This window comes from Parambassis ranga, chromosome 16 (assembly GCF_900634625.1).
Source record: "Parambassis ranga chromosome 16, fParRan2.1, whole genome shotgun sequence".
In the NCBI taxonomy this organism is placed as follows: Eukaryota; Metazoa; Chordata; class Actinopteri; family Ambassidae; genus Parambassis; species Parambassis ranga.
Window position 1 is genome coordinate 18,937,231 of NC_041036.1, and position 25,815 is coordinate 18,963,045.

The 25,815-nt window shown below is 39.2% G+C and overlaps 4 protein-coding genes across 5 annotated transcripts; 3 read left to right on the top strand and 1 right to left on the bottom strand.

Moving 5' to 3' along the window:
* Positions 1-454: 454 nt before the first annotated feature.
* On the bottom strand, positions 455-4,928 carry LOC114449138 (atrial natriuretic peptide-converting enzyme-like). Its single transcript, XM_028426541.1, has 11 exons — positions 4,439-4,928; positions 3,448-3,801; positions 3,012-3,374; positions 2,538-2,891; positions 2,429-2,446; positions 1,837-1,900; positions 1,702-1,745; positions 1,379-1,529; positions 1,184-1,297; positions 845-912; positions 455-551 (listed from the first exon to the last, which is right to left on the bottom strand). The coding sequence occupies exons 1-11, from the start codon at positions 4,835-4,837 to the stop codon at positions 528-530; spliced, it is 1,953 nt and encodes a 650-aa protein (XP_028282342.1). The 5' UTR covers positions 4,838-4,928; the 3' UTR covers positions 455-527.
* A 422-nt stretch (positions 4,929-5,350) lies between these two features.
* On the top strand, positions 5,351-8,525 carry LOC114449154 (CD209 antigen-like protein C). Its single transcript, XM_028426586.1, has 6 exons — positions 5,351-6,653; positions 6,783-6,854; positions 7,032-7,121; positions 7,297-7,583; positions 7,706-7,821; positions 7,898-8,525. Exons 1-6 carry the CDS (start codon positions 6,611-6,613, stop codon positions 8,025-8,027), a joined length of 738 nt encoding a protein of 245 aa, XP_028282387.1. The 5' UTR covers positions 5,351-6,610; the 3' UTR covers positions 8,028-8,525.
* Positions 8,526-11,760: 3,235 nt separating this feature from the next.
* LOC114449150 (lymphocyte antigen 75-like) lies at positions 11,761-14,093 on the top strand. Of its 2 annotated transcripts, none has more exons than XM_028426581.1 (7): positions 11,761-11,963; positions 12,104-12,175; positions 12,351-12,440; positions 12,616-12,807; positions 12,902-13,065; positions 13,197-13,312; positions 13,389-14,093. In XM_028426581.1, exons 1-7 carry the CDS (start codon positions 11,921-11,923, stop codon positions 13,516-13,518), a joined length of 807 nt encoding a protein of 268 aa, XP_028282382.1. In that variant the 5' UTR covers positions 11,761-11,920; the 3' UTR covers positions 13,519-14,093. The 2 variants fall into 2 exon arrangements, with proteins under 2 accessions (XP_028282382.1, XP_028282383.1); XM_028426582.1 differs by having other exon boundaries at positions 12,905-13,065.
* A 7,553-nt stretch (positions 14,094-21,646) lies between these two features.
* LOC114448422 (C-type lectin domain family 10 member A-like) lies at positions 21,647-23,388 on the top strand. The gene is made up of 7 exons (XM_028425342.1): positions 21,647-21,751; positions 21,890-21,961; positions 22,137-22,226; positions 22,402-22,689; positions 22,784-22,941; positions 23,064-23,179; positions 23,256-23,388. The coding sequence occupies exons 1-7, from the start codon at positions 21,709-21,711 to the stop codon at positions 23,386-23,388; spliced, it is 900 nt and encodes a 299-aa protein (XP_028281143.1). The 5' UTR covers positions 21,647-21,708.
* The last annotated feature ends 2,427 nt before the right edge of the window (positions 23,389-25,815 follow it).

The following is a 25,815-nucleotide window of genomic DNA, read 5'->3' on the forward strand; positions in this document are numbered from 1 at the left end:
AAACAGGAACATTTTTAGGACATTCTCTACTGGTTTGTCCATAAACACAAAATACATTAATACTATTAATCTGGCGTGATAATTGTTTAATGATGTGTCAATCATCAGCAGCATTAAGATTTACAGACACTGAAGTTGCACATGGTGTCCATTTACTTTTGGTCTCATTGTATATCTGTATATATTTACACATGCAATATATGTTAAAGATTGTTTGAAAGTCTGTGCATTTACCATGTATTTAAAGACTGTATATCCAGTCTTCATCTTCTAATCATAGATGCAATATTCACATGTGCTTGTGGTTTTATTTTCTCATACAATATACAGTATATATGCATTTTTAAAACGTTTTTATTACGTACATTTGATGCATTTTTGTCAGTTTTATCAATATCAATATTAATAATTTTACATTTTAAAAGTGAATTGCTTAAAAAAGTCAAGATTAATTCTGAGTTTACATTTGTGTACTTTGATGGTTAGTGAAAATGATGGATGGACATCCCTCTGTTCCTGCTTTATCTTCAGACTACGGCTGATTTCATGAACTGAAAAGAATAAAAGGAAACACATTTTAAAAAAAACATTGTCGGAAAACTGAACTTGACTTGTTCTTAATTCTGGCTTGAATGTAATACAAAACACTGACAGCAGATGTTGCCATTTTAAGAACTCACCTAATTCACTTTTATACATCAAATGTGTAGATATGAATTACCAAGGTATAATATGTAATATTTTCAAGTGTTTTATTGACACATTAATAATTATTTTTAGTTGCTCCGCTCCTTTATGTACAGCTGCTGCTGTATTCTGTTGATTCTACCTTTAATAAACTCACCTGCTTGAAAGTGAATCTGGCGACTACACAATCACATGGCAAGTTCAACACATGGGCCAGGAAACGATCTGAACAAGGAAGCAGATCATTTAAAACTGTTTTTCCCCAGTTTAAACTAGCTGGAATTAACCTAAATTATTTGCAAATGTTTTCAGTAATCTTATTATAATCATTTTCAAAAAGGGGCTCTGATAATTCTTCAACTTTCTAACCATTCAGACAAGCTATAATAAAACTTGTTATTGGCATCAAAATAAAGCATTCTTTAGCATTAAGCCGAATATGGAGTGTACGCACACACAGATAAAGCCAATGTGATCTTTACTGTGTTCTGTTTACCTTTGAGAATCTGAAGTCTGGTCATGGCTGCTACATACTTGTCATATTCAATCCCACCTTGGGAGCCATATTCCAGCCAGAGAACTCTGAAGGTTTCATCATCTAGATTAAATTCTGCATCACAAAGACAATAATAAGTCAAAATAAAATGTAAACTTAGAGAGAACTAGAACTCAGTTGTTTATGATTTCATACCATGGGCTGCCAAAGCCCTTTTCATCTGGCTCTGAGTGACAGAGGCTGGATGCCTGCTCTCTGAGCTCTCCACATACTCTCTCCTGACCCCTGCCACATAGTGCTCCAGTTTGAAGTACTCCACCACATTCAGGTCTCCGGTCTTATCTGCCTGAACGTTCTTGTTAAAGAGCATTAATGAACCTAGGTTAAATACCTTGGCAACTCATTGCATCCTATGCAAAATAGCTTCTCCCACTCATTTCTAATTCACCAGTGAGAGCTGTCTGTTCTGTTTTCTGCATGCAGGGAGCTGCAGGTGGTGACACACAGCAAAAGGATGCATCCATGAGGGTCAGCAGGAGGCGAGCCGTCTTGAGAGTAAGGGCTAAATTTAAAGAACAAAACAAAACAGATTTGAGTGTTGAACATTCAGCTGATGAGAATGTGTTGATAAAATATGTGGAAAATAAACTGACATTGTCCACGAACAGAATATCCAGCAGCATTTAGTTTAGCAACAACATCTTCAGCGATCAGCATCTGGGAACAAGAACCAATGTTAACACTATATCACTGTTCACTACTTTTTATAGTGAATGTAGAGTCTTGTGTGTCAATTTAAGATTCAGCATGGATTTTTTAACCACTTGTTGCACTAGTATAGAGCTATCACATCATACTATTTCGGTGAGTACATTTATGATGAATCAGAATTGCTTTGTTGCTTTATTATATTTTTCTACGTACTGTACGTGATGCGTTAAAGCCACCATAAAACACAATACATGTGCAAGTTACGTTAAAAAGAGGCGTTCTTTAAAAAATGTGTTTCCCAACCTGTGGTCTAAGCCCTTTTAGTGAGTCTCCAGAAATCACAAAATTACATATTTGATACAAATTTCCTCTTTATTATCGCTTTATACTTAAATTATAACTAAGCTTTTCTAATGAATATAATAGTTTGTGTGTTTGTGCATGCACAGGAACTTTCTTAGATGCACGTGCAAATCTAAGAAGATGGTGTGGAGTTAGTGTAGTGTTAACATTCTTATAGCTGAAAACACTTACATCAGGCCTTCTGTCCTCCTGAAAAAGACAAAAACAGTTATGTAAAGACAGCCAGACAAAATGCAGTGTTTCAATTAATAATGACACTCCTTTGTGATCAGTAACTTACTGATACACACATTTCCTCTGGGAAGGAGTTACACTGCAGCTCTTCTGGCCAGGAAACACCGAAACTGGACATCAGTCCCTCACAGCCCCGCCTGGCTTTCTCGCAGAATGACCTGCAGGGCCGCTGCACTTGCCCAGCCACACACTCGGGGGCGTACACCCTGCACAGGAACATGCGTATATCCACGGAGCACACGGTCTGCGCTATGGAGTTGAAAAACGACATCTTCATGACAGCCTCTCTTTGACTGGTGTGACCCAGCAGGTTTGGAAAGATGGTCTGGTTGTAGGAGAGGTCCTGGCACAGCGGGATGCTGATTGGCTCACAGATCCCCCCGCTGCTGCTCACGCCGTACTGGAGACGGAATAAGAAACACAACTTAAGACCAGTCAGCCAGTCATTAGCTTGCTAACCTTCTCGACAATCATCAGGTGAGGCTGGGTGTGTATTGTGTGGGTAGCTGCTCAGACTTACATGTTCACAGGTATCTGTGGTAAAAGATTCACACTTGAGGTTGGCAGACCACTGAAAGCCAAACCTGTTCATCAGTGGCTCGCAGCCAGATCGGGCTTGCTCGCACAACGTCCTGCAGGGAGCTCGAGGTTTCCCTGCTACACACTCTGGTGTGTAGACAGAGCACAAGAACGGCTTCAGATGAGGGGAGCATTGTACTTTTACCAGCGGGATAAACTGATTTATCTCTAGGGCTATATCTTCCTGAGTCCTGTGGCTGAGGAAGTTGGGCAGCACAGTTTGTGTGTAAGGCAGGTCCTTGCACATTGGCACGGTGATTGGCTGACATCCTGAAGAAGGGTCAGCTGAACCGATAGCTGGAGCCTGGATGAACAAAAGCAGTTTACTATATGAATATATGTGTTCTTTTTCAACCTGTTGTTCAGCTGAATCATACCTCTTCGCAGGACTCTGTGGGATATAGCTCACACTTTAAAGTATCAGGCCATTGAAAGCCTAGCCTGTTCATCAATGTCTCGCAGCCGAATCTCGCCTTCTCACAGAAGGATCTGCAGGCTGGCAGAGGTCTTCCCGGCACACATTTAGGCATGTAGACAGAGCAAATGAATGGCTTCATATAAGGGGAGCAGCCCACCATTACAAGTGGGGCAAACTGTTGCACGGTCAGGCCAACCTCCTCTTGTGTGTTGTGACCTTGAACGTTGGGCAGAGTGGTTTCTGTATAATGCAGGTCTCTGCAGAGCGGGACGGTGATTGTCTGACATGATGAAGTAGAAGGGTTGCTTTGTCTCTAAAAGGAGGGAAAAAAAAACAAAAAGTAGTCTTTTTGGACATTTCTCCTTTTAATAAATTGAAACCAGGATTTGTCCATATTCTGCACTTCATTTTTGACCCCCTGTTAGGATCTAAACTCCAGGTTAGTTGTGTGGAGCTGAGGTGGGAGGGCAATGCAGACATGAGTTGACATACACTTTTCACTCAAATTGGTCATGCTCTTAATTATGCAAAACTAATATTTATACATGAATTTTTGTACCAGGTTGTAAACATGTTTATTTCTGCATTTTAACATGGAGGATGTGGATTGATCACCACAGGGTGTTTTTTTAACCACTTCTGCTTCATTTTTTAACACCAGTCGTTGCTGCTTGGTTGCATTATCAGCTCTTTATGTTCTTCTGGTGAGGTTGGGACACCAAAAAAACAAAAAAAAAAAAATCTGACAGATCACCACACAGTCCATGGTCTGATTGCTAGTAGTGCTAAATGCTGCGTTCTCTCTGCATGCATTCTGTCATGCATAGGGCATGCACAGGGCTTTTTATTGTGCAGGTTCAGCCCAAAGTCACACAAGCCTGTCTATAACATATGTAAAAACAAGCACAATAAAAAATTCAAACTCAAGAGTTGACATTTTAAATACTAACCTCCACACAGTTGCTTTCTGGTAAGGTTTCACATCGGATCTTTGACGGCCAGGTGAGCCTCTTCACTCTGAGGGCAGACTCGCAGTCTGTCTTGACCTTCTCGCATAGGCGCCGGCAGGGCTTCACCCTGCTGTCATCCGCCGTGGTGCTGCACTCAGGTATGACAACACGACACATGAGAGTGGCGATGTCAGGTGAACACTTTGTCTCCACGATCTGCTGAATTTGCTGCAGGGTGAAGCCTTGGACTCCGCTCGGATGGAGCGAAGTGGTGTACCCCACACCTTGACAAAAGCTGGCCGTCACCGGCTTGCAGCTTGACCTGTCATCTCCCCAGCTGTGTACCTGCTGTATAGAAAAAAGCAGCAAACCCAAAACCACCAACCATAAATGCTTCATGGCTCTCGGGGATCTCAACAACAGTCTCGGGCTGTTGGACAAATCCTGGAGAGGTTTGGGTCTCTGCTATGCTTAGGAGGTGGAGTACGAGTCCTCGAATGGAGTTTCTACAAACAAGGCACTGATTTAGGACCACTGCTGAGGTCAAATATCAAAAGGATGCTCTACACAAAGTGAGGGACAAACTGGTCTCAGAGCAGGAGCCTTATTCTGAGAAATTCAATCCAAGGGATGAAGCATCTGGTGGTGATTATGGGCTTTATTGGTAACCTAGGGGGTCAGAATTTGTTGCAGAAAACTGGCACAATAAATAGCTTCTGGAAAGTATTTTAACACAAAGACTGAGAATATAAAGCAGTTAACTTTGGGCCAGTCCAATAAGTAAAGACAGAGCTATAGAGACAGAGAGGCCAGGCTCTACCAAAGTCTGTGGGATCCATCCTTGGGGGGCTATGAATATATGTCAACCCCAGAAGTTTTGACATTCTGCCATCTCTGAAGGTAATGATGGTGCATGTGAAATTCATTGTTTGATTCAGGTACCAGGAATTCTGGTAATTCAAGTGTGAATCATTGAATGGACTTTCTACAGACATGGCACTCATTTAGAACCACTGCGGGGGTCCCATATATTACGCAACACAAAATGAAAACCAGACTGTTCTCAGAGCAGCAGCACTCATTCAGGAGATGCACACATTGGTTGTGATTATGTGCTTTGTGTGGGTCTGAGAATTGTTGCACAAAGCAGGCACCATGAAGAAAATATATACACACATACTGTGTGACAGACCGTCCCTTAAATTGCCTGAAACTTTGATTTTCAAGATTTGCACACATGTCCTCAACTAGTAGACTATGCTATGCAAAGTATAAGATGTTTGACGAGGCCATGTAAAAGTTTCACTTAAAGTAGAATACTCAACTGTGAACTAAAAGGTCAAAACACAACACAGGATAGTGCCTGTGGTTAACTAGACCATTTCAAAACCTTGATTATTTTATTTTCAGTCATTCTCATGTAGATTAGCTGCTGTGCTTTGGAGCTTTGTTCTGTTGTATGAGCCAATTTCCACCAAGCTTTAACAGTCAGACAGATGGACTCACATTTGTCTTTAGAACACTCTGGTAAACAGAGGAGTTCATGGTCCACTCAATGACTGTGAGGTGTCCAGATCCTGTGGCTGTAAAACAAGAACGAATCATCATCCCTCCACCACCGTGTTTGACAGTGTTAGATCAGTAGCAGGGTCAAAACAGCAAGACCAACAAAAAACAAAAAAACAAAGCTGATCTGGGTCAGAGCACTAGAATCAAACTTGAAAAACAAGGCTGGAAATGCTCGGTAACAACACAAGACGCTCTGGCAGGAAGTGCGAAATGAAACAAACCACAGGGAGGAAACCTGACAGAAAGTGACGCGAGTTGATTGCCTCATATTAAGACCTACTCTAAAAACATGATGTTTATTAGGTTTAAACACACAAAACAAAACATAGAATTAAAAAAGAAGAAACTGACTTTTGAACATTTTCAATGTTTGTGTTCATTGTTACTGGTCCCTGATGAATAAATACTTGTTTGTTTGTTGTTAGTTTGTTGACATGTTAGTGGTGCTTGGCCTTATGGGAAATATCTGAAAGCAGACTCTGTCATCATCTTTAAAGGAGAACAAAAAAACCACATATGTATGTCAAATATAAACTGGCCAGACTGCAATCTGTAACATTTCTCTTTTAGCTTTCAGACGTGTTTGGCAGACAAACAACAACAATGGCTGCTTCTTTGAAAAACCCCAATGTTTCTTCTTCTGCAGGTAAGACACTTTAAAGTTTCAAACTTGACAGTGTTTTTATCTTTCAGCTTAAATAACCTGTGGTTACAGCTCTTCTAAATCTAACATTTTGTTCTGAGATGCTGACATGAGTGTTTATGTGTGTTTCAGAGGAGATTGAGGAAGATGCTGACTATTATAATGCAGCTGCATGCACTGTGGAGAAAAGGGAAAGCACTGCAGGTACATTATGAAGGCAGTGTTCACAAATGTGTTATTGTTTTGTTACAGAGTGACATTAATGGAAGTTGGACATGTGAGGGCTGAACAAACACTTCCTTTTCTTCATACTTCAAAGGTCTTTCTGGCTCTTTTAAATGTTGTTGAGATGTTTCCATTAAATTCTTCTTTTCCTGTCAGATCACAAGTTTCCATCCTTCAGTGGCTCTTTTCCAAAAATAACAGTGTGCTGGCTGACGCTATTGGTAATCATCGGCCTACGTATCTACTGTAAGTATGAACTCAATAGTAACTCTATGGCAGCTGTGACAAACACACTGGTTCTGTAAGATCCCTGATTTAAAACACAATTCATCTAACTCCTAGTTTGAGTCAAACTTGTTGTTTTTATGAACTTGCAGCCAGTCAGCTCACCTCCAACATCTGACTCTGTGTTTGACTGTAGTTACCTCTGTCATTGCTGCAACCAACGACAAGCTGATCACAGAACTCCACAACCTTCAACTGAAGAACCAGCAGCTGGAGATGGACAAAAAGAACCTAACAGCACAACTGGAGAACATGGAGACAGCAGAGATGCAGTGCTGTCAGAATGGCTGGCTGCCCTCTGAGTCCAACTGTTATGACATTAACAACGCTGCACCTTCTAATCAGAGAAGCTGGGAAGAAGCTCGAGAAGACTGCAGAGGGAAGATTTCAGATTTGGTTGTTGTAGTTAATGAAGCTGAAAAGGTAACTAGAAAACACATGTATATATCTGACAGTCTATATGAAATGAAGTCCTTACATCACAGTTTGTTTATTCAAATCAAATATTTAAGTGTTCCTGATAACTTTCTCTCTGTTGTCTTTAGAGATTTGTCAGTGATCACAGTTGGCCCATAGGAGGAGTAGATCATGGATACTGGCTTGGTCTGAGAGTTGAAGATGGGAAATGGAAGTGGGTGGATGGAAGTGATCTGACTGATCTGTAAGAGACACATTCATGAACACTTTGAAGTGTAAAAAGTATCAGACTTTATTTAACTGTCATGTTTATTCTTCAGCTCCTGGATACAACAACTTCCTGCAACTGAAGGTCAATGTGCAGTTTCTGTCCAAAATGAAGGATGGAAATCAGTGAGCTGTACTGAGAAGAAAGCATGGATCTGCAAGAAGAAGGCTTTAACTCTTTAAAGACTGCAGTCAAACTGAAAAAAACTTAAAGGACTGTCTGTAAATATAACAACTACATAAGTTTAATATCGGTGATATATAGACTGCTCTTTCACAGTGTTATTGTATTCATATATATTTAAATAGAATGAGGCTGTGTGTGTCTGTGCTGTGTGAATATACACAATGTGTACATGCTGTTTGTGTTGTGACTGCTGACAGCAGCATGAAAGACAAACAGTGGCAGGCTCTCAGTGTTTATGATATTATTGAATAACTTTGAATCTTCAGAGCTGAACTTTGACACTTTGTATTGGAGCAGATTGATGAAGGGACCAACAGGACTGATCAGTGCCCTGTTTCACAGAAACATTTTACATTGTTGCTGCCAGCAGAGGGCGCTGCAGGACTTTTAGTCTTTAGTATTTCTAGCTGATGCAAAGAGGATTTTCATATCACTTCATGTTATATCTGTAAAGAAGATAATCTTTGTTTTAGTGAATAAAATGCTGCACTTTGTTGCTGTTTTTTATGTGTAAATTCTTCATTCAAACTGGCAGAACACTATAACACCTCCTTATCTCAATGAATGAAATATTCCAGTTGAAAATCTTATCTCATTACATAGTAGAATACGTTGAGAACAAAATAACATAAAAATGATCAATATAATGTCAGGACTTCGATTCTGTTTCAGCTTGTCTGATTGTTTTTATGTTGTCCTCTTAGGTTTGGTCTCTGGGTTAACCTGTGTTCTGTTATTGTGTCATTGTTAGCTGTAGGTAATGTTCATCTTAGTTATGTTTTCAGTGTCTCGTACTTATTGTTTTACTTTGAAAGTCCTTGGTTGGTGTTTCCCCTTGTGTCCCTGTGAGTTTGATTTCCTTGTGTTTCTGGTGATTACCTGCTCCTCCCTAATGTGTGCCACCTGTGTCTCATTGTCTTCCCTGTTCCTCTGTATATTTTGTGTGTCTTCCCTTCACTCGGTGTCAGTGTGTTCTGTGTCTTTGTGGGTTTGTGTCGTCTGTCTGTTTCTTGCCAGCCTTTGTGTATTTATGACTTCAAGCCATGGTAAAACCTTGTTTTCTTGAACTCCTTTTGAAACCAACGCTAAGAAGAATCTATTATTTTTTGCTATAAACTCTTAGTTAAGCCAAGCTATGAAGAACTTTTGTGTTTGCCCTGTATTCTTAGTAAAGCCAAGCCATGAAGTACTTGTACTTTTGAATTAATTCCAAGTTGAGGAATTATCTTTGTTACCTGACTGCCTGGAGAAAATAAAGACTTTGTTGACTGTGAACTGCTCCTGTCCTGCACTTGTGTCCTAACCTTGCCACTGAACCTTGACATGTAAATCAAAATTATTAACCCATGGAGGTCATGATTTGGAACCACACTCAAAATAAAAGTGAAAATCACATCACAGGCTGATCCAACTTGAGTGGAAATTCTTCAACATAAGTCAGAATGAGGCTCAGTAGTGTGTGTGGCTCCATGTGCCTGTATGACCTCCCAACAACACCTGGACATGTTCCTGATGAGGCGGTGGATGTTCTCCTGAGGGATCTCCTTCCAGACCTGGATTAAAGCATCAGTCCACTCATGGACAGTCTGTGGTGCAACGTACTCTGCTTTGTTCTCTTTTCAGATGACTTCACTTCCTGTCGTCATGTTTCCTGTCTGTGTAATTACCTGCCTGCCAGTCTGACATAATTTAGCTGTGTCCTGTTGTCTCTGCTGCTGCGTACTTGTCCTGTGTTTGTGTCGCCTCACTTCTTGTTAGTTTGTTGCTGCATTTGTCGTCACATGTTCCTGTCAGTATTTCCTGGTAAATTCTTTTTTTTATTGCAGGACAAACACGTAGTAAAAGTACAGAGCAAGTCATACAACAAATATCAAAACAAACACATAACATGATGAACATGAATGACACTGGTCAATTCTTAGTGTTCTATTGGATTCACCTTAGTCTTAACCTGTTGATTCAGATACCTCTGTCATTCTGCTGTTTTTTAGGCATTTTTCGTTTAAGTTAAATTTTGAAATGATTCTCCACTGTGTATAAACTCTGTTGTTGTTCAGTCTGAAATGAGGGAAACTTCAGCTGTAACATTATAATAAGGGAGGTAAGTCAAACCCGAGAAAGAGTTAATGTGAGGTAACTTATATTTAGAGTCTGGCACATTTTCTGCAGACTGAGTGTGTAATGATCAACTGACATGTTCTTTTGTGGAGGATCATGCAGATGAAGAGGCTGCATCAGTTCACAGGGAGTTACATTTATGTTGGGATGTCCACAACTGGATTTTTTTAAACCATATTGCAATGACTTCAGAATTACAGAATAGAAAAGAATAGAAATGCTTTATTCATCCCAAGGTGGGAAATTTCGCTATTACAGCAGCAATGTACAGACACTCAGCATACTAACATATACCTGTAATGGTCAAAATTAAACACTATAGACATGATTTACAGAAAATAGAAATATAGAATATAAGTACAATGTACCACCCTGTCAAATCAACACTAATAATTCGCGCTGCATTTGGTCTGTTTTTTATCATCTACAGGTACAAAAGCAACATTTTGTCATGGTCTCAGCCAGGACTTTTATTTAGTTCTAGTTTTACCAGTTATTTCCTGTTTTATTTTTTAGTCACTGTTCTCCCTCTTATTTCTGGTGTTTTGACTTCCCCTTCCTCGTGTGTGTTCCCTCCCCCTCCCGTTGATTACCTGCTCCGCCCTAATGTGCCTCACCTGTGTCCTATTGTCTTCCCTCCCTCCTTTGTATAAAGTCTGGGTGTTTCCTCCCTCTTGTTGCCAGTTCGCTCTGTGAGTGATCCTAACCTGCCAGCCATCTCAAGCAGCCTGAAGCGTTAGTGTTTTCCTGAGTATCTTTCGAGTGTTTTTTGGATTTCTTGTGCATTGACCATGACTGGATTTTGACAATCGCTTTTGCTTGAGCCCTTTTGTACCTTCGCCTTGCCGACTGCTTTTCTGTGTACTGAACCTTGGACTGAATTAAAGAGTTTACTTTTACCTCCGGCTAAGTTTGCATTTGTGTCCGCCATCTTACAAACCCTGACATTTTTTCTGTTAGTTTCTGATATTGTTGTTGTGATATTTACTTTTTAATATGTCAGATGTTATAAAGTGAGGAACAGCCTTGATATTATGCTTAACTGACTTTATTTAATTTTTAGTTGCACTCATGTCTGTCTTTCAGCTGTGGATTTTGCACCTACATGAAAATGAATTTTAGTTTAAATATTTCACTCATTTTCACCAAAAGAGTAATTTATAATAACCTCCACACTGTCTCAAGCAAGCACCTCTTCTGCCTCGCCCCTACAGCCATGTTAATCATTTATAAACATATGTTCACATTCTATGACCATGACCTCTTTTATATTAGTGTCTGTTGCCATGGTGAAATGTGTTTTTTTTCTTTTTTTTCCCTAGGTGCTTAACTCATATCAACACTCTCAGAGTTGATTGAACTAATGCTAATCAGCTATACTGAAACCAGAAACTCAGAGTTTTTCCATCTCACATTAGGTCAGCTCAGAGTTTCCATTTAAGGGCACACACATTAGGGTGGGGCAGGCAATCCTAAAGGAGGGCGCACACACACACACACACACAACATCAAATTCAAAAAGGAGGAACTAACTTCTTTTTTAATGTTTAGTCCCTGATGAATAAATACTGTTTGCTCACGTTAGTGCTGTTTGGCCTTATGGGAAATTCCTGAAAGCAGCCTCTGTCGTCATCTTTAAAGCAGAACTAAAAACCACACATCTGTGAAATATAAAGTGGTCAGACTGCAATCTGTAACGTTTCTCTTCTGTTCAAAATTGTTTGATTGTGAACTTGATGAATTTTTCAAATTGAACAGACAAACAACAACAATGGCTGCTTCTTTGAAAAACCCAAATGTTTCTTCTTCTGCAGGTAAGACACTTTAAACTTTACACATTCAAACTTTACAGTGTTTTTATCTTTCAGTAGGTAAATAACCGGTGGTTACAGCTCTTCTAAATCTAACATTGTTCATTCTGAGATGCTGACATGAGTGTTTATGTGTGTTTCAGAGGAGATTGAGGAAGATGCTGACTATTATAATGCAGCTGCATGCACTGTGGAGAAAAGGGAAAGCACTGCAGGTACATTATGAAGGCAGTGTTCACAAATGTGTTATTGTTTTGTTACAGAGTGACATTAATGGAAGTTGGACATGTGAATGTTGAACAAACTTCCTTTTCTTCATACTTCAAAGGTCTTTCTGGCTCTTTTAAATGTTGTTGAGATGTTTCCATTAAATTCTTCTTTTCCTGTCAGATCACAAGTTTCCATCCTTCAGTGGCTCTTTTCCAAAAATAACAGTGTGCTGGCTGACGCTGTTAGTAATCATCGGCCTACGTATCTACTGTAAGTATGAACTCAATAGTAACTCTATGGCAGCTGTGACAAACACACTTGTTCTGTAAGATCCCTGATTTAAAACACAATTCATCTAACTCCTAGTTTGAGTCAAACTTGTTGTTTTTATGAACTTGCAGCCTGTCAGCTCACCTCCAACATCTGACTCTGTGTTTGACTGTAGTTACCTCTGTCATTGCTGCAACCAACGACAAGCTGATCACAGAACTCCACAACCTTCAACTGAAGAACCAGCAGCTGGAGACGGACAAAAAGAACCTAACAGCACAACTGGAGAACATGGAGACAGCAGAGATGGAGCTCAACATCAGTCGAGCTCAGTGGACCTATGATCAGTACTGTAAGATAAAGGCCGGTATGTTCAGATCTGAATAATTATCAACAAAGATAACCAATAATAATATCAGCATACAGAGATGTTGGTTATTAGTTGGTCTCTGTTGTTTCAGGAGGAAAGTGTTATAGTTGTCAGAATGGCTGGCTGCCCTCTGGGTCCATCTGTTATGATGTTAATGATCCTGCACCTCCTGATCAGAGAAGCTGGGAAGAAGCTCGAGAAGACTGCAGAGGGAAGATGTCAGATTTGGTTGTTGTAGTTAATGAAGCTGAAAAGGTAACTAGAAAACACATGTATATATTTGACAGTCTATATGATATGAAGTCCTTACATCACAGTTTGTTTATTCAAATCAAATAAATCAAATCAAATAGTGTTCCTGATAACTTTCTTTCTGTTGTCTTTAGAGATTAGTCAGTGATCACAGTTGGCCCATAGGAGAAGTAGATCATGGATACTGGCTTGGTCTGAGAGTTGAAGATGGGAAATGGAAGTGGGTGGATGGAAATGATCTGACTGATCTGTAAGAGACACATTCATGAACACTTTGAAGTGTAAAAAGTATCAGACTTTATGTAACTGTCATGTTTATTCTTCAGCTCCTGGATACAACAACTTCCTGCAACTGAAGGTCAATGTGTAGTTTCTCCCTCTAGTAATGAATGGAGATCAGTGAGCTGTAATGAGAAGAAACCATGGATCTGCAAGAAGAAGGGTTTAACTCTTTAAAGACTGCAGTCAAACTGAAAATAAATTAAAGGACTGTCTGTAAATATAACAACATCTACGTAATTTCAATATCTGTGATTTATAGAGACTGATGTTTCATGATGTTATTGTATTTAAATACAATGAGGCTGTGTGTTGTCAACGTGTTTGTTGGCAACACTACTGGAAAAGATAAAAGACCTCCAGTAAAAAAACTCTTTCTCAGTTGAGAATTTATTGGAACAAGTTTAGCTTGTACAAAGACCTTTTCTCTTCAGAAAATTACAGGCTGCAAGCAGTTAACTGTAACCAACGTCCCAGAAAAGGATCAAGATTTTCCTTACACATACATTACCATACTATAGGCTTAATAACGTTTGATTGATTAACTGTAGCTGGGGCAGCACCATGGTTTAGACTTGCTCCACCCTTCGTTGGTGCACAGGCTGGTCCTCAGCCTCTTGGCATGCCTCATTCTTTTGACGCATGAAGTTGCTCCATCTTCCTCTTTTGTTTGTCCTTTTGTTGACCTTAATGAGTAAAAAATGTAAAGCTTAACTCTTGCTTAATATAAAACTTGTTAATATGAACTGCTAGCTCGGTGTTCTCTGACATCTTTTTAGAGAGGTCTGACAGTTGGTGTTGTTGTTTCAGTTGACTCTCACTCTGAATGTCAGCTGTTCCATTGCTTGTGTCATTTCATTAACCACTTCCTGCATTTCTCTATAACCAGCTGGGAAGTCAATATCTATGTGGCTGCTTTATGTTGCACAGATGGGTGCTTGCAAAAATGGATTATGAGGAGAGTGAGGAGGGATTGAAGATCTGTGGCTGATAGGGTGGAGGATTTGTGGGGGAGGCAAGACCAGATGCTTGGTCTGTAGATGGGACTGTCTACATATTCTCACAAATGTGGGCCATTGATTGCAACTAAGATTTGCACACACAAAAAAAGTGATTTTCCTACAAATTCATTTAAACCCATGTTGCAAAAATGAGTACAGGAGAAAAGCCAGGCTACAAAATTTTAATTAACAGGCATTCAACCACAGGTGAGTCTAATGATTCATTTTAGAGGTGTCCAGCAGACAGGTGACTATAAAAGGGCATACTTAACAAAGAAAAGCCCTTCCCATATTATGGTGAGGGCTACAAGAACATCAGCAAAGCTTTACATATCAGTCAAAATACTGTAGCAAAAGTGATCCAAACATTTAAGAAAGATGGAAGTGCAACCATCTTACAGAGACGTCCAGGCTGTCCATGGAAGTCCACAAAATCTTGCTGGAGCGTCTTCTGATGAGAAGGGTAGAAGAAAATTGCTGTGCAAGTTCACTGCAGTTAGCTAAAGCAGTAGGAAGCCAAACTGGAGTGACCGTTTTCGGTGACACCACACGGTGCACACTGCAGAGGAATGGCATGCATGGGCATGGGAAGTCTCTCCTAAAGCCCATGCACAAAAAAGCACACCTAGAATTTGCTAGGGCCCATGCTGGAAAAGACGAAGACAACTGGGACTCTGTACTCTGGAGTGATGAGACAAAGATCACTGTTTTTGGAACAAATGGTTTTAAAACTGTATGGAATCATAAAGGTGAAGATTTCAAAAAATCCTAACCTTTGCCTACAGTGAAACATGGTGGTGGCAGTGTCCTTATGTGGGGCTGCATGAGTGCTGCTGGTGTTGGGGAGCTGGATTTCATTGATGGTATCATGAACTCAACAATGTACTGCTCTGTACTGAAGGAGAAGGTGCTGCCATCACTCCGTGCACTTGGCCGTCGTGTACTTTTCCAACATGACAATGATCCAAAACACACACATCTAAAGCTACTGTTGCATTTCTGAACAGAAACTGAAAGTGAAGGTGATTGAATGGCCAAGTATGTCTCCTGACCTCAACCCAATCGAACACCTGTGGGGAATTTTGAAGCCACAAGTTGAGCATCACTCTCCATCCAGCATCCAGGCTCTGAAAGAGGTTATTCTTGAAGAATGGAAAAAGATAGATGTTGCAATATGTTGCCAACCTGTTTATTCCATGCCTAGAAGGCTTGGTGTTGTCCTTGAAAATCAAGATGCTCATACAACAAAAACTACTACATCTAGTAAGATGTAGTAAGAATTTTTGCAACATGGGCTTGAATGAATTTGTTAGGAAAATCACTTTTTTTGAGTGTGCAAATTAACAAATCTTGGTTGCAATCAATGGCCCACATTTGTGGGAGTATTTTGTAGTACAATATCTCATAGAAAATGTTGATTCTTAAAGGAAACTAAAGGTTTTCTGACAAATGTAGTGGGGTTTACTCATTTATTTAGGTGGCCCTGGGGATTGCTGGTATCACCCACTTCTTTAACTGTCCTTCACTTTCTGTTGGGTCCACCAGGGTTATGAAGAATACATGTTAAACAAAGCAATACAAGAATCAAGAAAAGTATGACTATGCACTGCCCTGTCTGTTCTCAACTTTCTATCCAGCTTCTTGAGTTATGTGATATGTCTACAATAGACAGTGGAAAAGTCAGTTATGGGTGGTGTGTGTGGGTTGTTAGGTTTTGGTGGCAGATTAAGAAGGACCCAAACGCAGACTTGAATGCAAGGAAAGTTTTTTATACAAATTATACAAAGTCTCAGTGTTCTCAAAAAAAGGTTTAACAGATAAACTTAAATCATCCCTGTTGAAGGAGATCCACATTTAGAAAACAAGGAAGGCAGGTCAGGAAAGCAGCAGCCATGAGGAGGGAATCCGGAGCAAAGGTCTGAGGAAGAGAAAGGGTAAGTACAAAAATCATGTGGCTCAATACTTCCATGGGAGATTCATAGAAGAACTGGCGATAGACCGGACCAAACGAGGACCTTAACTACAGGTAACCACTGAATCAAAGGCAGGTGTAGGTACAGTGCACAGTACTCTGTCCCCTGCAGCTGCCACTGAGGACTCAGACATGCCTGAAAGTAAAGAAAAGAATTAGAAAACCAACAAGTGGCCCAATGGGCTGAGGCCTGGTTTGAAGGGGTAATGCTTCCAAAGTGTCTTTGAACAAAACTGTTGGTATGGTCATTTACTCTTCCCTTATGTTCATGTCAATGCAGAAAAATCTAATTTCATTATTTAAAATGTCATAATTATTACCATTAAATAATAAATAATGCCATTAATGAAATTCATTAAATTATGGCTAATTGGAAAGAAACGTTTTTGTGTGTGTTTTTTAGACAGTTATCCACAAATACAACTTTGGGCAGTCTGTTTGCTTGGATAACATGAAAACACAGAAACGTACTTTTCACAATCTGACTTTACCGGTACTTTCACACTCACTCAATCATACATCCACATCTTTATCACTCATTCATCAACACTGCACAGTTTAACACACAACTTAAAGTTGATTCAGAGCAACAATCCTATTACAGTTTTATAGGGCTTTTACGTAAGGGACAGCTGTTAAACCCGCTGATACTTTTCAGTCTAGGCTACTAAGTTTGAGGGCCTTCAACCCAGTCACTTCACCTTGCTTCTATGGGGGCTCTACTCCCACAGGACTTTTAACCCATCACTGTAAACATTACTTAAATCAAGTGGTCCTAACTAGTATGTGCTTACTTTATTGACTCTGCTAATCTATGTTTAGTTAATCCAACTTTCCAGTCAACTAAGTATTAAACTCATTTTTTTAATGTCTCAAGCAAGCACCTCTCCTGCCTCACCCCTACAGTCGTGTTTATTTTGTTTATGAATATATGTTTAAACTCTATGACCACATACTCAAAAGAAAAGTAGTTGGACCTCTTTCATTTTTAGTGTCTGTTGCCATGGTGAAATGTGGTTCAAGGCTGTGCTGACGATGGCTTGTTTGGCTTGTGAGCTTGAGAACAACCAAAGACAATGCAGAATTGAAACGATTGATGATGACGGCTTTTTCTCTCTTTTTTTAGGTGCCTAACTCAGATCAACACACTCAGAGTTGATTGAAGTAATGCCAATCAGCTGTACTAAAACCAGAAACAGTTTTCCATCTCACATTAAGTCAGCTCAGAGTTCACATTTAAGCTTAGTTAGCTGAACCTTCTTAATGAAAGGCCCCCTGCTGACGACATCATCCTTACAGCCTCCTCCTCTCTTCTGCCCCCTTGTGTTGGCTTATAGTAGTAATGTTGATTCATCATGTCAGTCTTTCTTTAACCACTTTCACAGCACATTCAACATTTTACAGTTTATTTAGTTCTAAATATGACACTAAAAGTTTCATCTCTGCTTTCTTAAGTGCACAGACAGCCTCGATCAATGAATGTCAGTCAGTATGTGAACTAACGCCAATCAGCTGTACTAAAACCAGAAACAGTTTTCCATCTCACATTAAGTCAGCTCAGAGTTCACATTTAACCCTTGTGCAACGTTCGCAAACACTACCCTTTCGTGTTGTTCGGGACAAAATCGTCCTCTAACTTTAACGGTTTTAAAAATATATATATATATATAAATATTTGTTTTCATATTTTTTTGCATAGAGCTTTTAATTAACTTGCTTGGGTGGTGCTAATAAATGGTAAAAAAACACAAAATGGCTTATTTTTAATAGAAAAGGTGAATGTGGACTGGATTTTTTTTAACCTTTATCACAGTCTTGGTCATGTCAAACATTAGTAACAACATTGACTTTAAAGGTAGGGTATGAGATTTCATTCTGATGCACTTTTTGTTAGTGTAGTGTATTATGCATTATTAGTTTTTGCACAGCACTGGATTTTCATTTTTTTTCTCCCTTATGTGTTGTTCGTGGACATTTTTGTCCCATAGACTTTCATTATAACCACATTTTTTGACTGCACAGCCATGGCACTACATAATCATGCATTCTTGATTGTTGGTGGTTTACTCTGTTGGTAGGAGGTAAAATTTGTCAGTATATTAATGTCAGCTGTGTTGATCAGAGGAGTCACACCTGCCTCACTGAACCCTCATCTCACCAAGGCTGCGTTCAATGTCTCTACTTTTTACTTTCACTGTACTCTGGCTGCCCTTAACAAGTACAAAGGGACACAAAGGGACCAACAGGTCTGATCAGTGTCCTGTTTCATAGAAACATTTTGTTGCTGCCAGCAGAGGGCGCTGCAGGACTTTTAGTCTTTAGTATTTCTGTCTGCTGGAAAGAGGGTTTCCATTTCACTTCATGTTATATATCTCTAATGACGATAATCTTTGTTTTAGTGAATAAAATGCTGCACTTTGTTGCTGTTTTTCATGTATAAATTCTTCATTAAAACTGGCAGATCAAAGTGTATATTCATGACAAATTAAATAATACAACAAATAAAATAAATATTTTCCTTTATATGTTGCTGACAAGATCTTCAAAGGCTTCCCATCTGTGAATGAATGGACTTTGTGGGGAAAAGCTGCATGCAGACTGTTAGAGCTTCAGAGTAGAACTAAAACCACACATTGATAAATATAGAGGTGTCAGTCCACCATGTAGCATTTCTACATTAACTTCCTCTTTAACATGTTCTTATCATTTATGGACCAGTTCTAGGTTCGTGGAGTGGTGTAATTAATAATATTAGGAACAGAGACTTGAAGATTTGTATATAAGCCGGCAGTTTAAATAACAACAATAAATATTTAACAGGTTAATAAACAGATGAATAGATAATGAAATAAAATATCAATAAATAGAGTAATGAAAGTATCAATAAATAGATCAATAAAATATGTACAAAAATATCAATAAAAATATCAATGAATATTTACAGTGCAAAATGAGCAATAAACAGTATAAAATAACCCGTTTGGTCCCTCTTATTTAAATAGAGTTTAAAAAGATTTAAATACTGGTTTGCTCTAGTTTTTTCTGTTTCTCTTAGACCGGTCTTTTATACTCTGTATAGCTAATTTAGAACAATTGCTTTAACTAATTTTCAGCTATTTATCTTTGTTTGTTCTGTTTTTCTTGGAGTTAACTCTTTTCTTTAGGGAACAGGTAAGTATTTAGGTTTTAGTGTGATCTTTCCACAAAAGGTAAGTATTCAGGTACCCTTTTACAGGAAAACACATAGAAAAAAATGAAATAAAATACCTTAACCATGTCGCATATACATTTACCTATTCACACCTCAATACTTCCTAAATAATTGTGTTGCAACACAATAATTTCAATTTGGGGATCCCCTTCTAATTTGATCTGTTAAATATCACAGTTCAGTTCAGTTTGTCTTGGTCAAACCGTAACAGTGGTCCGTTTGCGGTGTTTCAGTCCTTGCAGGTTATCCTTCCTTGGGTGGGCTCGCCATCATGCTCACGTGACGTCTTTCAGTTGGTGTGCGCTGTCTCGCGGCTAACTGAAGGTTCCAATGAGTCTGGTCTGTCTCTGAGTTGCCTAAATATGTTAAATAAATGTACAAGATGTTGGATAAACTTAATTTGAAGGAGGTCTTTAGATTTTGCGTGTATCAGTTGGTCAGCGTCTGTTTCTATCCGTGTCTTCAGGAGCTCGCACACAGCGCCTGGGACAGCGTCTTAAAGGCGTCTAAATTTCATTTAATGTTACTGTTATTTATTAAATAGTCATTGCTATGTTTTCATTGTTATTTATTAACTGTATATATATATTTGTACTTGTGATATATATATACTTTCACTGAGCTCTGGCTGCCCTCAAGAAGTACACACTGTTCCAAGAGTACACATCAAATTGTAGACAACTGTGACACAATGTGAAGCAATTTATTAATTAATGCCACATTTATTTGACTGACTTTAACATTTTCAGTCAGCTGTTACTTGGAAATGTTGTCTCACAATGAATGTTGGAACGGAGCCTAAAGGCCACAAACTAAATAGAGCTCAGTGAAAGTTTAGTCACAAAGACCTTCTATATCTCTCACTGGTGTAACAAGCTTCCTGGGTCACTCACTCCTCCATCTTCTCCTATTATCTCCCTCATTTGTTTCATACTTCTATCGCTTTAGTCAGCTGATTCACGAATACATGAACACTGTCTGCTCACATGTTAGTGCTGTTTGATCTATTGTGGGGAAAAATGCATGCAGACTGTTAGAGCTTCAGAGTAGAACTAAAACCACACATTCATAAATATAGAGGTGTCAGTCCACCATGTAGCATTTCTGCATTAACTTCCTCTTTAACATGTTCTTATCATTTACTTTTTATGCATGATGATTACACAACCTGTGTTAAAAATGATACAAACATATGTTGCACTTTTTCCACTGTGATCAGCTAATTTAAAAGTAGTAATGGTTGATTAATCAGGTCCGTCTTTCTTTAATCACTTTCACAGCACATTGAGTATTTTACAGCTTATTCAGTTTTTAAATTCATAGACCTGTGTTCTCCTATTATCTCGCTCTCCCTCCTTCGTTTCATACTTCTATCGCTTTAGTCAGCTGATATAGAAGCACCTCCTTCTCCTATCAGTGATCATGTCCTTGTTCATGCAGCCAATCACGTTCAAGCAGCATATATACAACGTGTCCTGCTGTCAGCGTTCTTTTCAGATCGAACCCTCAGCCCTCCTCCTCCCCAGGCACCACCAGTCAGGAGCCCAGGCCAGGTCGACTTCTGACCTCCCTTTATCCAGCTGCTCTCCATCACCACCAGGACTTGGTCTGTCGTCATTGAACTAATTGCAGTGGGTGTTATCATTGGACAAATACAACCTTAGATAAACAGCAACATATGACTTTCTTTGTGTTATTATTTATGTAAAATGAAGTAAAAAAAAACATGTGGTCAACACTAAGTACCCTCCATGATCAAGCAGCTTGTAGATCCACCTTTATTAGCAACATTCATGGTTCATGGTAAAACAAGAACATCCACCATGTTTGACAGTGTGTATGAGGTGTTTCTGCTGAGTTAGAGAAGTTGTGTTTGACAAGATAATTTTTATCATGTTTTTACAAACACACAACATAGAATTCAAAAAGAAGGAACTAACTTTACTGATGAATAAATGTTTGTTGACATGTTAGTGCTGTTTGGCCTTTTATGGGAAAAAGCTGAAAGCGGACTCTTCTCATGTTTAAAGCAGAACTAAAAACCACACATATGTGAAATATAAAGTGGTCAGACTGCACTCTGTAACGTTTGTCTTTTAACGTTCTTCTGTTCAAGATTGTTTTCAGACTTGTCCGATTGTGAACTTGATGAATTTTTCAAATTGAACAGACAAACAACAACAATGGCTGCTTCTTTCCAAAACCCAAATGTTTCTTCTTCTGCAGGTAAGACACTTTAAACTTTCCACATTCAAACTTTACAGTGTTTTTTTCTTTCAGTAGGTAAATAACCGGTGGTTACAGCTCTTCTAAATCTAACATTTTGTTCTGAGATGCTGACATGAGTGTTTATGTGTGTTTCAGAGGAGATTGAGGAAGATGCTGACTATTATAATGCAGCTGCATGCACTGTGGAGAAAAGGGAAAGCACTGCAGGTACATTATGAAGGCAGTGTTCACAAATGTGTTATTGTTTTGTTACAGAGTGACATTAATGGAAGTTGGACATGTGAGTGTTGAACAAACTTCCTTTTCTTCATACTTCAAAGGTCTTTCTGGCTCTTTTAAATGTTGTTGAGATGTTTCCATTAAATTCTTCTTTTCCTGTCAGATCACAAGTTTCCATCCTTCAGTGGCTCTTTTCCAAAAATAACAGTGTGCTGGCTGACGCTGTTAGTAATCATCGGCCTACGTATCTACTGTAAGTATGAACTCAATAGTAACTCTATGGCAGCTGTGACAAACACACTTGTTCTGTAAGATCCCTGATTTAAAACACAATTCATCTAACTCCTAGTTTGAGTCAAACTTGTTGTTTTTATGAACTTGCAGCCTGTCAGCTCACCTCCAACATCTGACTCTGTGTTTGACTGTAGTTACCTCTGTCATTGCTGCAACCAACGACAAGCTGATCACAGAACTCCACAACCTTCAACTGAAGAACCAGCAGCTGGAGATGGACAAAAAGAACCTAACAGCACAACTGGAGAACAAGGGGACAGCAGAGATGGCAGAACTCCACAACCTTCAACTAAAGAACCAGCAGCTGGAGATGGACAAAAAGAACCTAACAGCACAACTGGAGAACAAGGAGACAGCAGAGATGGAGCTCAACATCAGTCGAGCTCAGTGGACCTATGATCAGTACTGTAAGATAAATGCTGGTATGTTCAGATCTGAATAATTATCAACAAAGATAACCAATAATAATATCAGCACACAGAGATGTTGGTTATTAGTTGGTCTCTGTTGTTTCAGAGCATCGGGGTTGTCAGAGTGGCTGGAAAATCTCTCAGTCCAACTGTTATGCTGTTAATAACGCTCCACCTTCTAATCAGAGAAGCTGGGAAGAAGCTCGAGAAGACTGCAGAGGGAAGATTTCAGATTTGGTTGTTGTAGTTAATGAAGCTGAAAAGGTAACTAGAAAACACATGTATATATCTGACAGTCTATATGAAATGAAGTCCTTACATCACAGTTTGTTTATTCAAATCAAATATTTAAGTGTTCCTGATAACTTTCTCTCTGTTGTCTTTAGAGATTTGTCAGTTCTATCAGTTGGCCCTTAGGAGGAGTAAACCCTGGATACTGGCTTGGTCTGAGAGTTGAAGATGGGAAATGGAAGTGGGTGGATGGAAGTGATCTGACTGATCTGTAAGAGACACATTCATGAACACTTTGAAGTGTAAAAAGTATCAGACTTTATTTAACTGTCATGTTTATTCTTCAGCTCCTGGATACAACAACTTCCTGCAATTGAAGGTCAATGTGCAGTTTCTGTTCCTGGTAATGGAGCATGGAAATCAGTGAGCTGCAATGAGAAGAAAGCATGGCTCTGCAAGAAGAAGGGTTTAACTCTTTAAAGACTGCATTAAAAAAAAATAATAGCAGCATTCATAGGTACTTAAATAGAGTGAGGCTGTGTGTGTCTGTGCTGTGTTAATAAACACAATGTGTACATGCTGTTTGTGTTGTGACTGCTGACAGCAGCATGAAAGACAAACAGTGGCAGGCTCTCAGTGTTTATGATATTATTGAATAACTTTGAATCTTCAGAGCTGAACTTTGACACTTTGTATTGGAGCAGATTGATGAAGGGACCAACAGGACTGATCAGTGTCCTGTTTCACAGAAACATTTTACATTGTTGATGCCAGCAGAGGGCGCTGCAGGAGTTTTAGTCTTTAGTATTTCTATCTGATGCAAAGAGGATTTTCATATCACTTCATGTTATATCTGTAAAGAAGATAATCTTTGGTTTAATGAATAAAATGCTGCACTTTGTTGCTGTTTTTCATGTGTAAATTCTTCATTCAAACTGGCAGATCATAATTTATATTCATGACAAATTAAATGAATACAATATAAATAAAATAAATACACTGCTCAAAAAGGGGAACACTAAAATAACACCTCCTTATCTCAATGAATGAAATATTCCAGTTGAAAATCTTATCTCATTACATAGTGGAATACGTTGAGAACAAAATAACATAGAAATGAACAATGTGAATCAAAATCATTAACCCATGGAGGTCTGGATTTGGAACCATACTCAAAACGAAAGTGGAAAAACACATTACAGGCTGATCCAGCTTGAGTGGAAATTCCTCAAGAAAAGTCAGAATGAGGCTCAGTAGTGTGTGTGGCTCCATGTGCCTGTATGACCTCCCTACAATGCCTGGACATGCTCCTGATGAGGCGGTGGATGTTCTCCTGAGGGATCTCCTTCCAGACCTGGATTAAAGCATCAGTCCACTCATGGACAGTCTGTGGTGCAACGTACTCTGCTTTGTTCTCTTTTCAGATGACTTCACTTCCTGTCTGTGTGATTACCTGCAACAGTCTGACATAATTCAGCTGTGTCCTGTTGTCTCTGCTGCTGTGTACTTGTCCTGTGTTTGTGTCGCCTCACTTCTTGTTAGTTTGTTGCTGCATTTGTCGTCACATGTTCCTGTCAGTATTTCCTGGGAAATTCTTAGCGTTCTGACCTGCTCCTGTTTTATTGGATTTAGTCTTAGCCTGTTGATTCAGATACCTCTGTCATTCTGCTGTTTTTAGGCATTTGTCGTTTAAGTTAAATTTTGAAATGATTCTCCACTGTGTATAAACTCTGTTTTTGTTCAGTCTGAAATGAGGGAAACTTCAGTTGTCAAAGTCAAAAGTCAAAGTCAGCTTTATTGTGAAATGTGCTATATGTGCGGGACATACAGAGGGCACCGCAGGGAGAGTTTAGCTTTCTGACAGCCTGGTGGATGAAGCTGTCCCTCAGTCTGCTGGTCCTGGCCCGGAGGCTGCGCAGTCTCTTTCCTGATGGCAGCAGACTGAAGAAGCGGTGTGAAGGGTGGGTGGGGTCTCCTGTGATGCGGAGAGCCTTCCGGGTGAGACGGCTGTTGTACCATTATAATAAGGGAGGTAAGTCAAACCCGAGAAAGAGTTAATGTGAGGTAACTTATATTTAGAGTCTGGCACATTTTCTGCAGACTGAGTGTGTAATGATCAACTGACATGTTCTTTTGTGGAGGATCATGCAGATGAAGAGGCTGCATCAGTTCACAGGGAGTTACATTTATGTTGGGATGTCCACAACTGGATTTTTTTAAACCATATTGCAATGACTTCAGAATTATAGAATAGAATAGACATATTTTATGAGAGCTGCTGAAGCTGCTGTGTGAGGAAGGTGCTGTCACCTTTGCAACCAAGGAGTCAGAAGGAGTCTTTCCAAGCTCCATTTAAAACTACACACAGGCGTGCATGTTCACTTTCACTGTTTCTTTCTCTAAAGTCACCCTTTTGTCCTTGATGAAACCAACACTGGTGCATCTAAATTACATCTCAATAGTTATTTATTCATAAATTTGACCCAGAACCAAAATATAAACTTTGAAAATATGATCAGCTAAGATGTTCTTTTATGGAGGATCATGTAGATGAAGAGGCTGCATCAGTTCACAGGGAGTTAGTTATGTTGGGATGTCCACAACTGGATTTACTTTTAACCACATTCCAATGACTTTTTGATTATAGAATAGAATAGAACAGAATAGAATAGAATAGAATAGAATAGAATAGAATAGAATAGAATAGAATAGAAATGCTTTATTCACCCCAAGCTGGGAAATTTCACTATTACAGCAGCAATGTACAGACACTCAGCATACTAACATATACCTCTAATGGTCAAAATTAAACACTATACACATTATTTACAGAAAATAGAAATATAAAATATAAGTACAATGTACCACCCTGTCAAATCAACACTAATATTTCACACTGCATTTGGT